The sequence below is a fragment of the Micropterus dolomieu genome, linkage group LG01 (assembly GCF_021292245.1).
Source record: "Micropterus dolomieu isolate WLL.071019.BEF.003 ecotype Adirondacks linkage group LG01, ASM2129224v1, whole genome shotgun sequence".
Classification (NCBI taxonomy): Eukaryota; Metazoa; Chordata; class Actinopteri; order Centrarchiformes; family Centrarchidae; genus Micropterus; species Micropterus dolomieu.
This window is the reverse complement of record NC_060150.1, coordinates 19,147,154-19,159,153: the sequence shown is the minus strand read 5'-3', so window position 1 is coordinate 19,159,153 and position 12,000 is coordinate 19,147,154. Positions and strand designations below refer to the sequence as shown.

Genomic DNA, 12,000 nt, shown 5'->3' with positions numbered 1-12,000 from the left:
ACGCTTTTCTTTTAGGCAGGCTGGAGCAGAAAACAACTCACCTTTCTCAAGTTGTACAGTAATGTCACATGTGTATGAAGGTGGATCAAACAAGCTAATCTTAAATGTCAAAGTAGAGAGGAGCCTAGTTGGCCTATTTATTTTCATTCATTACACAATATGAATAAGCTATGCAGACAGTTGTAAAGAAAGAACATCTTTTTCTTCTGTTCTCTACTTGTTATAGTTACACAGTATTAGGGGTGTGGGCTGTATTAAAAGTATCCACTGTTCTCCCATGCTCTAACACACAGTAACGATGAAATGTGTGCTGTTCTCACATTCTTCCTCTGTATGTACACATAAACAACAAGGCAGGGAAATATAAAAGGAATTTATGTTATTGTTTGGGTACATTATTGTTCAGTGTACATGCTCACATCTGAAACAAACTTTACGTGCTTGATAACCCTCCCACCCCGCAGACATCTACACACCAATACCGATTTATGTTCATAGCGGCAAGAGCTATGTAGCTCCACATATGGGACACAGGAAGTGACATATAGCACCTTCATGCGGCGTCGGAACCGTGTAGCAAATTCACAGCCGCACCGGCAGAGCTCCAGAATGTGCAACTCGGCCGGCTCACACCTTGACGCGCTACAAGTGCGAGGGCCCGCCCAACGCTGCTTGCAGCTTTAATATATGTATTTTTTTTTTCTTTCTCTCCCTTGACAATACTCATAATTATAACTGTACTGTTTAATACTGTTTAGAGTCATCTCAACAGTATTTCTGAAGCAAAATACAATGGGCTTATTACAGTGAAACAGATGTTTTACAGTGTGTGTTGAGTTGTTCAGTTCACCTCAGCCATGTCTGCAACATGGTATTATACAATGTTATGTAATCCTCCCTGTTAGTAGGTAAGGACTCCTGCGCACAGAATGCGAGGAGGTTGTACACAGTGTAATAAGAGGCTTCTTGGGTTAGGCTCCAATCCAGTCTTTACTTGCTTAATGGTAAATGAAGCAAATAAAAAGGCTCACTGTGTTAGCTTTAGTTGTGTTGTAACTTTGCAAAACAAGAATTTGTATTATGTTGCTGTTCTGAGTTTCATCTAACAGACAGACCAGACTCCCAGCTTTCTGATATTTTCACTGTGTGATCAAACTACAGAAAGCTCCAAACCCTGAATTTCTACATAGCTGTGTTGGTGGGCATAGCCTGTTAATGAGAGGCATAGCCTGTAATGTGTGATTGATTGACAGCCCATTAGTCAACTTTTTAGCTAAGAGAATGGCGGATTGTCATTACCAGCTTTTGTAGTGTTGAACATTGTAAGCACTGTTACAATGGAAGCATTCCATATTTTTCACTACAGAACTGCAACTATAATGAGCTCATTTCATTGTTCTACCTAAAGTACACACACACCATTATTGTGTTGACTCAACTAAGTGCAGGTAATGTAAAGCAGGTCTTGCTAGAGCTCAGCTGGAGGTGTAACAATATGTACGGAATAAGAAAGATCCTGCATTTGTGTGTTATTTCTGTTTACCATATGCTATTCACAGATAAAGGATGACTCTGTGGTCACGACTGTCACCGGCGCAGGGGCATAAAAAGACAGATTAAGCCATGGTGGTTTGAACAGTTATTTGATGATTGTATTAACACAGTGCATAACGTGAACATGGTTGTATGTGCAGTGGCGTATATTTGGAAATAAATGTGACTGCAGATCGATGTAAGAAAACAGAAAAAGCAAAAGGTGTGGAGATAAAACAGCAGTGTGGGAAAGAGTCAGTAATCGTCTTTGTGGCCAGCAGTCAGCACTTATGGAAAACACTGCAGCCTCCTCTATCTTCATCAGTGACACAGCTCTCTTGTTTTCATTCCTCTGAAGTGCCCTTCCAGCTAAAATAGTTGTTGCACACTGCTCCACACCGCACTGGGTGATAAAGAGTCTGAGACTGATACAGCCTCTCATTTTATCTGATCGCCCCAACCCGTACAGTACTGCCATACTTTACCAATTTTACCCTCCAATGCACACGTACAAGAAGAAGTTGCTCAGTGTTCAGCATTTATTAAAAAGACTTTTTGGTTGACCTGTTATTTCTCAGGTTTTGGACCTACCACGACGAGCGCTTCCTCTACATGCTAATGGACTACGTCCCAGGCGGCGAGCTGTTCAGCTACCTACGCAGCCGCGGGCGCTTCAGCAACAACACCGGCCTCTTCTACACCTCTGAGATTGTATGCGCCATCGAGTACCTGCACTCCAAAGAAATCGTCTACCGCGACCTGAAGCCTGAGAACATCCTGCTGGACAGTGAAGGACACATCCGCCTGACCGACTTCGGCTTCGCTAAGAAGCTCTCTGACAGGTGAGTGATATCAGAACCCATTCTGATGACAGCTGCAGAGTGATTTGGAAGTTAACATGACAGAGGATATGCAATGTAGGCGATACAGATCTGTTCATAAATCATTTACCAGCATGGACTTTAAGAAGTGATTTTAAAGATGATTTTTTTCAGTTTGAGCTCAGACCGGTCAGTCCCAGTCTGAAAGGCCTGATTGAACAGAAGTGCTCAGCTGGACTTTAAATCCTTACTTGTTTGTGTTCTGGATCTGGAGGGGTCATTTGTAAGCCATTTGTTTATTAAAACTTATAATAACAAAAAGTTACAACAACTTGCTTGTTCGTGGAAACAGGGTGATGATCTGATTTGAACTGAAACAATTAGTCAGTTGATTATGTGCTCTCGCCCTTTCATTACAAATGGTGTCAGAAGTGGGATAGCTTGCCTTGAGGTCACCCTGGGATGGGAGAAGTACGGTTGGCCGATGTGTGTGAGGAGTGGTGTGTGCGCGCTTCCCAAAGCGGAAGGCAGTGTAACAGTGTACTGTCACTACGGTTGAGTCTGCCGTACCAAACCAACAAGCCTGGCTCTATGGCATTGCGGTCAAGTTGCATGTTTGGTTTCCTGTAGACCCGGGTTCGAATCCGGGTAGGTTGACTGCTCTCGCCCTTTGCTGCAGATTTCAGATTCAAATTTGGAAACAGGCTCTTTGCGTTTTATACCTACTAAAAAGACATTTGAAGATGTCATCTGGGCACTAGGAACTTGTGATGAGCATTTTCATTATTTTCTAAACAACTCATGAATTAAATGATAAAGAGATTGATTGATGATAAGATAATAAAATGATTACTCTTTGCAGTCATAAGTCAGAGTCAGACTGGGTGGAAAGGTCTTTTCCGACAATAAGTGACACTCCGCCTGCGTACCCGCTTGGATCCACGAGCTGTCATTGCACTCCACATGTGAAAACACAGGCTGAAAAGTGCTCCGGCAGGCGTTCTATGCGTGGAAACAGCTTCTGTACACTACTGTACCCCTGCCAGTAAGTTTAACCGTATGTAGGGTTACCTATCCAGGCTTGTGCTGGTGCTCTGCCATGGGAAAGCTCTCCTGTTTGTCCCGATAGCTGTTATGGTATATAAACAATTATTTATTTCAGGGAACTAAGCCAAGTCATGTTCAAGACTTCAAGACTTAACTCTCTGCGCTGGCGTGTTGCTCCACCTGTCAGATGTCCCACGCCTCCCTACCTGCCCACTTGCCTCTCTCTGAAAAATAAATCACCAGTCATTCGCTCCCCGTCTGAAAATACCATAAACCTTAAAAGTACTTAATTTAATGGTGAACCTAACCGGTAAGATGTTCAGACTTTGTTGGTACTATCTAAATGTTCATTACCACATCTTCTGCCTGAGCCTTTAGTTAAGAGCTTTTCATACAAGGCATACATAATATTCTTCTGTCTGTTAAAGAAATTAGATTTTATCATTCAGACAGAGGCCCATTACATAAATGTACTTTTATATTCTGTTCAGACGACAGGACATTGTTTAGTAGATAAAGAATCTATCTGCCAGAATAAAGCCTGACAGTGCACATGCATAGAAAAACATTAAACAGGCACTCTTGTTTGCTCACAAGCTGTATGTAAAACATGCACTACTTTTAACTTCCTGTCCTTCACTGTGAGAGGATTTGAGAATTGGCTCATTCACATTCATTAAACTGATTTTCTTTGTGCAGAGACATTCTAATGAAGTCATACATGTATTACATGGAAGAAGAAGGCGGAACAAGATGTGCATTTAATCCACATTATCATGCATAACCATCTGTTAATATGACAACATTCAGTTGAAACTAGTCACAGGTGTGACCTCATCAGGCTGCTGCTGGGTTACAGGTGATATAACAAGACCAGAACTTTTCAAATGTTTGTAAAAAAGAAAAGATAAGTGGATACTTGTACATAAAAGTTCATAAGAGTGCATAAGAGTTTTTGTTGTGTTGTGGGACAGTTCTCTGTGTGGCTGCTGCTGAATGACACTCCTCTCACCTCGTGATGTTTAATGCTTGATTGATAGTCAGCTTAAAGTGAATGACAAAGTAGCAGTCTGAGCTCATGCTGTACATTCCCTCACAGGCTGTGTTAGCAAGCTACTCTTAGATTTAGCTTGTGTTCCAGAGCCAAGTACTACCACTTGTAGTAGTTTGGGGCTGCTTGTATCAATTTCATTTTAGGAGAGTAAGACTTTCTCCCTTCTTTAAAAGCTGGAACATGTCAAGAGTTAAAAAAAAAAAATAAAATAGTAGAACATTTTACATCTGATGAGAGGAACTAGCTAACTAACTAGGTAGTATGGTGGATATCAATATTGTGATATTAATAAAAAAAAATCTGATTTGTATATTCACTACCAACAGAACTAAGCAAAAAATTCCTTTCTTATGATGGAATTGGGAGTCTGGCAGCAGTTGATCTGATGTGTGGAGGTGTGAAAAGTAAGGGTCTACATTTCTCAGCTGTTTCTCAGGCTCTGACTGAAAGTGTGTGAATTTATTTGTATTGAGTCATTGCGTCAGGACTGCAAAGACACACAAAGACAGAGTTGATGGAGAAAGGGAGTTTGTTGCAACCTGGAGCATGGTTTGCATGAGGACATTCAGAACCAGTAGAAACACTCTGACTTTAAACGTGATCACAGGGCACTTTTTATGGACTAGTTTCTTTCAAACACACTGAACCCTCAAGCTCTTGCTGTTTACTGGATGGGTTAGCTGCATTTTATTTTCTCTCTGTATTTAATTAGTTTGGCTCATTACCTCATGACATGATAAACTTTTTAAATAGCAGATGTAGACATTTAACCACTGTGGGCAAATACAGTGTAGAGCAATGGGGGAAAGCCAAAAGCTGCTCATGTCCTGTGTGTGTTCACTGTCCTTGAAAAGCTCATATTTTCTTCTGGGAATTTGAGGAAATCCTCCCAACACAAGAAGTTCCACTGAAGGACAAACTTCCCCCGACTTTAGTCTGAATTAGATATACAGTGAGCGAGGCCTTCCGGCGACCTCAGCAGAATTGAAACGGTGCACTGTAGAGGAGAAGAGACAGCTTTATATCTGCACTGCAGCCTTACTATTTCTCCCAAGCATTTTACCAAGCTCTGCTTTGACCCCCGCTGACATGTAAACATAATGGGGTAAGATTACATTTTCCCCTGGACTTGGAGAGCAAAACAGATGGCGAGTAGATATCTCTCTGATGTGCAAGTGACTCACTTATATAAATGGAGGGCATCAGAATTGCCTGGGATAGGAAGACAACCGCTTCATTGCCACTAGCTCTCTTGTACTTTCCATGTTCAGGATGTGATGGAGCGTCGTCACAGCCTGGTCCTCCCCATGCTGCCACAGTGTCCCCTGCTGGCAGACATTATCATCAGCATGTTTAAACCTGAAGCCCTGCATGAGGACACATGACATGAGGAGCAACAACACGTGTCTGCGTTCCACCATTGCCACTGTTCCCCACGCTTTATTCATCTGACATCAGCAACCTCCTCATCCTGCACCAGGACCAACATCATTTCTATACAAATTACCGTTGTCATGGCAACTGGTCGAAAGAGGTCATTACCCAGGTGATATCTATGACAGGCTATGAAATGCTGGCGCCGGGCCAAGTGCTCTTCATCAGAGGACAAGTGGCTTTCACAGAGAACACTGTGCATGTTTGTTACGCAGTGTCAATCCGCTGCTCTGTCAGCCAGGAGGATGGAGAGCCAGAGGCAAATAATCTGCTTTAGACTTCCTGTTGTTGTTCACGCTCGCCAGGCATCCTTTACTTACTGTCTAATACTTGGATTAGGACTGGCCCTCATTACACTTTCATCCTGCGGCCGTTCAGCCAGTACTGACGGGCATAAACAGATCTATTACCCCTTGTCCACACAGAGGTCCTATATCCCTCATAGTACTATAAAAGAACACACAGTTGGGTCAGGTGACACAGGTAGATCACATTCCCCAAGGGTGTTGTCTTCCTTGTGACCTGGAGTCTGTTTGTACACACAGTGTGTAGTGTACAGATGTATACAGAGTGAGCAGAGGCTATCACTTATCACCTGTCAAACACACTGACAACTGACAATGTGGAAGCTGCTTTTATTTTTCATAGGCAGAAGGGGGGTCCTAAACATTACATATTAATGTGAGCAACATGCTTTTACAGTGGTGATGCTCTCTAAAAATTGTCCATCTTACCAAGTCTTTTGAAGTGTATGTGTTCCTGGCAGTTTATTGTACTTGCAGGTTTAACTTGCTTGTTTTTAGTTAAGTTAGATTTAAAAAACATTACAAGATAATCAGAGAGCATGCATGTGTGTAGTAAAGTATCGTCAGTCCAGCAAGCACTAAGCATGTTTGCACAATCAAATTTTAATCTCTTTTAATTCTATTGATTCATTTTTCAGTATGGTGACTTATTTTTATTTGCTTGACTATGATTGCTGGTGACAGGTTAAAAAGACTCAATCCTGAAGCTTAATGACAATAGAAGGTATGTACTGCCTGAGTCAGTACAGCCTGTCCCAGCTTGGACTGCTTCAGAATGCTGCAGCGACACAACTCACAAGATCCAATATAACCTTCATCATAGCATCTCTTCTTTGGTTGCCTGTACACTTTATTATAGATTTTAAGATTGTTTTTCTCATCTTTAAGGCACGTAGCAGGATGGCTCCTGGCTATCTTTCTGACCAACTAAGCCCCAATGATCCGGAGTGCAGCCTGAGATTGGAGATTAGAGTAGGTCTTTATTGATGATTCCAGTCCTCTGCATTCAGGGCCCCTCACTTCTGGAACGACCTGCCTGACATGGGAATATTTCATGTGCATGTTGTCCAATCTACAATCCAAAAGCCAAAGATATTCTATTGACAGCGATTAAAATAGAGAATCAAGCTAATTCTCACATTGGAGAAACTGCACCCACGCAATGTTTGCTTTGTGTTTGATAAGTAACTTTAATGATTTATTGATTATCAAAATACATAGTCCTCAACCAATGGATTCATCATCTTATATTTAAGCACAACCTTTAACATGTGGCTCATAGATAGTAGATAAAACCTCATGGAAATAGAGCATATTCTCTCCAAATGTGAGTAAAGGACCTTTAAGCATTGCTGTGTTGTAAACATGTTTGGCCCCTTCTGTCCCTCTCTCTCTGATCAGGACCTGGACTCTGTGTGGCACTCCCGAGTACCTGGCTCCTGAAGTCATCCAAAGCAAAGGTCACGGCCGGGCAGTAGACTGGTGGGCTCTGGGCATCCTCATCTTTGAAATGCTGGCTGGGTAAGTGCTGCAGTGAACAGGATACACCACACTCAACCCATTTAAAACATCGGGGGGGGGGGGGGGGGGGGGGGGGGGCACTCTCCATCTCCAGAGCAAGTGAGGGAAAGTAACTGTTAAAGAGCATCTAGATTTTAGCCATTTCACAAAAACAAGACACAGTTTATCTAGAATGTTGTTGTTGTGTGGATGGTAACAGGGTGAGATCTGCTACTGTGCGCAACACATCTGAGAAGTTAGCCCTGTCTGACAGATCACAGAAACTCTGCAGAAAGAATTTCTCAACACACACACACAAAAACATTCCTCTATGAAGCCCAGACAGTGAAAGCTTTGAGCATCTCTCCACGTGACTGGAATAAACATGATGATCATCTCTGAAAACAACTTGATAGACGCACAGGGGATGGACACATTAACAGGAACACCTGTACACTAGTGATGCAATCCAACATAACAGCCCTGCAAGACAAAGTGAGTGCTGAGAGCAGGGAACTGGAGGAGCCTGTGTACATGGAACAGAGGAATTATCCAATTAATCATACTGCTGTTATTGTCTCTGTGTGGGAAATCTATTCATTGTGTTTATTGGATACTGCAGAGCTGTGACAAATGAATCTGTAAATGGGAACCATTGTTGGAGATGAAAAACAATGACGTTGATCCCCTTTAGCACTCTGGTTTATTCTAATGTTTCCCATCGCTCATGATTAATAATTATTGGCAGTGTGGGAGAACAGGCTTCAAGGCTAAGATTGACTTTGTTTCAAGGACACACCATGTGATATTCTGTGACCCAGCATTTCACTCATTGATGTCAGTCAATGAAGAGTTTCAGTTTGTCAGTACTTTGTTTATAAGGTAATGACTAAATACCTTCAGAACCATGCTCAACATGCTCAGGTGGTAGAGCGGGTTGGCCGTTAATCAGAAGGTCGGCGGTTCAATCCCGGCTCCCCCAGGCTGCATGTCGAAGTGTTCTTGGGCAAGATACTGAACCCCGAATTGCCCGTGGCGGCTGTTCTGCCAGTGTATGAATGTGTGTGAATATTAGTTTCTGTTTGAGCACTTAGGCTTAGTGTATAAATGTGTGTGAATGGTGAATGCAGATGTAGTGTAAAAGCGCTTTGAGTGGTCGAAAAGACTAGAAAGGCGCTATACAAGTACGGAGCATTTACATTTACATTAGAACTAATGCTATTCCCATCAGCCTCAGCTGGACTTTGTGTTTAGCGCTAATTAACAAATGTTAGTATGCTAACACTTTAAGACAGTGAGCATGGTAAAAATTATACCTGTGAAATATCAGTATGTTTAAGCAGTATTTTTGTCCACTTCTTGGAAGCGGATAAAACTGTAAAAACAATATCAAGGTTTCTCGTGTAGACTTTAATTACACAGTGGCTATTTTACAAGCACGAACCAGGCAAAGCAACATTGGACAGTGAACACATCAATGCAGATGTCATTCAGTACCACATTGGTTTTGATCGTTTCAACAGGCTACGTCTTTATCAAGCCTCCTGCACATGTGGTGCACCTGCTGCTGTGAAAACAGAAAAATCCAGAAGAGGAGTTCTGTGTCTTTTAAGTGACTTTATAAAACATCCTGCTGATGGAGAAAGTCAGCAGAGCGGACACATACAAGTAGAGAGAGACAGGAAGAGGCGGGGCACGCTGGTGTGTTTGCAGTAAGAGACCAGAGATGTGTAAGTATGGGGGGAAAAAAGAACTGATGTGAAAAGCAAGGTGAGCAGATTCAAGTAGTGAGTAAACACTAGAACACTAAAATAAGGTGCAAAGGTTAGAATGAAGTAGAATTAAAATGGTGAAATGAGAAATAAGTGAATAGAAATAGTACACAACTATATACAATATGTTTAATAAGAGTGTTTTAAATGATAGTGCAAACAGAAAGACTTGGTTATAGTGGTGATGAGGGTAGTGCAAAAATAGGCTGAAAGACAGAATTATTTGAGGGTCATCGCTAAAGCTGTGGTAGGAAAAGCCATGTGAGTGAATAACTGAGCTGAGTGACCTGGTGTAAAGAGAAAAGAAGAAGGGAGTCCACTCTCCAGCCAAGATAGCACACCAGTTACACTTTAAATAGAAATAAATAAAACAGCAGACAGGGAAGACCGCAAAACACACAAGGAATGGACTAAACCCAGCTCAGATAAGGCAGTTGCATTGCTCAGTTACACTGACTTTTAACATGGCTTTACATTATTCCAAGGGGACTAGATCATTCAATTGTTGTATGCTCTGCAGATTATTCCAAGCCCAGGGAGCAAAATAGGAGAAGGCTTTTTCCCCCTGCTCAGTGCAAACCCATGGAACCTAGTAAGCCACCTGGTGGAACGTAGTTGAAGCTGGAGGTCTGTGTCAGGAGATTTTACCCAGCATGACCTTGTAAACAAAAATATAGAAATGAAGTTGTCTGCGTAGACGTAGTGATTGCCAGTCTACCAAAACATGAAGAGTACAATGAGTACGGGAGCCAGAGTTCTAAATTTTAGAGCACTGTGGTACACAGAATGTAAGAGGTGCAGTGCACAATAGGCAGCATACAACCTGACTGTATATCTGTCAGAATGTTGTTATCTGCCAGAAAGCATTTCAGTTCAGTTTACTTGAGCTTCCACCATTGTAGAAGAATGGAGAACTTGGAAACTGGGCAGGGAAGGGAAGTGCATGGGCTGCTTCCATCATTTTGGGATTGAATGTGTCTGCAGACAGCAAATAAAGATGCTTAGTAATACTTTCATCTGCAGCCTTTGATAGGAACTTTTTTGGACCAATAGTTTTAAGAGCAGTGCAGATTTCTACTTTTGAAATCAGCTGGAGGTGTCACAGTGCCGGAGTTAACCAGCTGATAGAAAAAGTTTATTCAAGTGCACAACTATATCAGTTTTCATCTTGACTTCAGCTGACTACAGAAATATGTTCAGGGAGGGATTATTGATATTGTCTGACAATTTTTAAATAGTAATCTGATTTAGATTTTCTGGTCTCCTGAAAATGGAGCACCTTTCTCCAAGCCTACTGAAAGGTCACCTGCGGGTGAGCCCAGCCTACCCTCCCCCCTATATCAGTTCTATTTATATCCCGGTAAAACAAACTAACAAAAACTTTTGTGGAAGGAATGTGACCTTCTCCCAGCATTCATCAGGGCATGCTTTGAAGCGCTGCAGTTCTAGCAGAGACTGGACACACTGCTGCCCTCAGCACATCACCAGACGTGTCCAGGGAGGGGCACTACTGTACCTCTCCAGACAAAGAGCTCTCTTCATCTTGCAGTATTGTGTAGCTGTTCGTCAGAGGTCCTGATCCAAGAATGGAGTGGCTGCTTCTGAAACGTTAGCTGTGGTAGAGCTTTCTCCTCTGAGGTCAGGACCCCCAAGGGAGGAAGCCAAGAGCTGAAGAAACAGAATTGGTCTTCCCTTCATAATCCTGCCTTCAGGGCCAGATTTCTGGTCTTAGTAGAAACCAATCATCCTGTGTGTATGTGGAGTTGTTCATGTGGCTTTGTAGATGAAGTCTGACTCCCCTCACAGTAAAACTCTGCTTACTGTATTTATCTTTACCCCCCAGACAAAGACCTGCTTCAGTTTGCAGGAAAGTCATGGCACCATACTCGGTCCCAGTGGCTATGGGTCACTGTCATGTTAATGACTGAAAAAATCAAAAATTATTTTAATGCAAAGACAAATCCCACTTTGGAATTTTAATCAAAGCATATTTATTTCCTGATTCTATTTTAAGTATTGACTGCATAATGCTAAAATAGATCCTTTTCTTGTCTCTCACTTCTTCTTTGCACTCATCCACTTTGTTCAGTGGAGCATCAGCATTGTGGTTAGAGATGGACATCCTTGAGGAGAAACATGCTGTTCTGTTAAACCAGGTTGTCACCAACAAATCAAATGATTACATAGCTGGAGTAGTGTTGACGTAGGACACACAGTTTACTCAGTTTTGAGTTGTTGAGAAGATTCTTTGCACGTATGATCGTTCTGAAAAAGAGATTTAAGAAGTCCTGTACAACCACATAATAATCAGACCCACAGTTTCCCTCCGTACATTTTCATATTCTTGTGAAATTTCTAGCAAATACATAAAACGTGTGGCAAAATACAATCAAATGAGAGTCCCGTCTGAACCTCTGACTTTATGCGTGGGCACTGATGGGCGTTATAAAATAGGCATCCTTCGTCACTAATAAAGCCACTATGTATTGAATTTGTGTTCGTAGCATCTTTCTCTTTTTTTTATTTTTACAGAA

At 42.0% G+C, this 12,000-nt stretch overlaps 1 protein-coding gene across 1 annotated transcript in view; it reads left to right on the top strand.

The window, feature by feature from the left end:
• LOC123977685 (cAMP-dependent protein kinase catalytic subunit PRKX-like) overlaps positions 1-12,000 on the top strand; it is a 47,335-nt gene that overhangs the window by 3,864 nt on the left and 31,471 nt on the right. The window contains exons 2-3 of the mRNA XM_046060577.1: positions 2,112-2,375; positions 7,596-7,715. Coding sequence (XP_045916533.1) covers positions 2,112-2,375; positions 7,596-7,715 — 384 coding nt within the window. The remainder of the gene's footprint in view (positions 1-2,111; positions 2,376-7,595; positions 7,716-12,000) is intronic.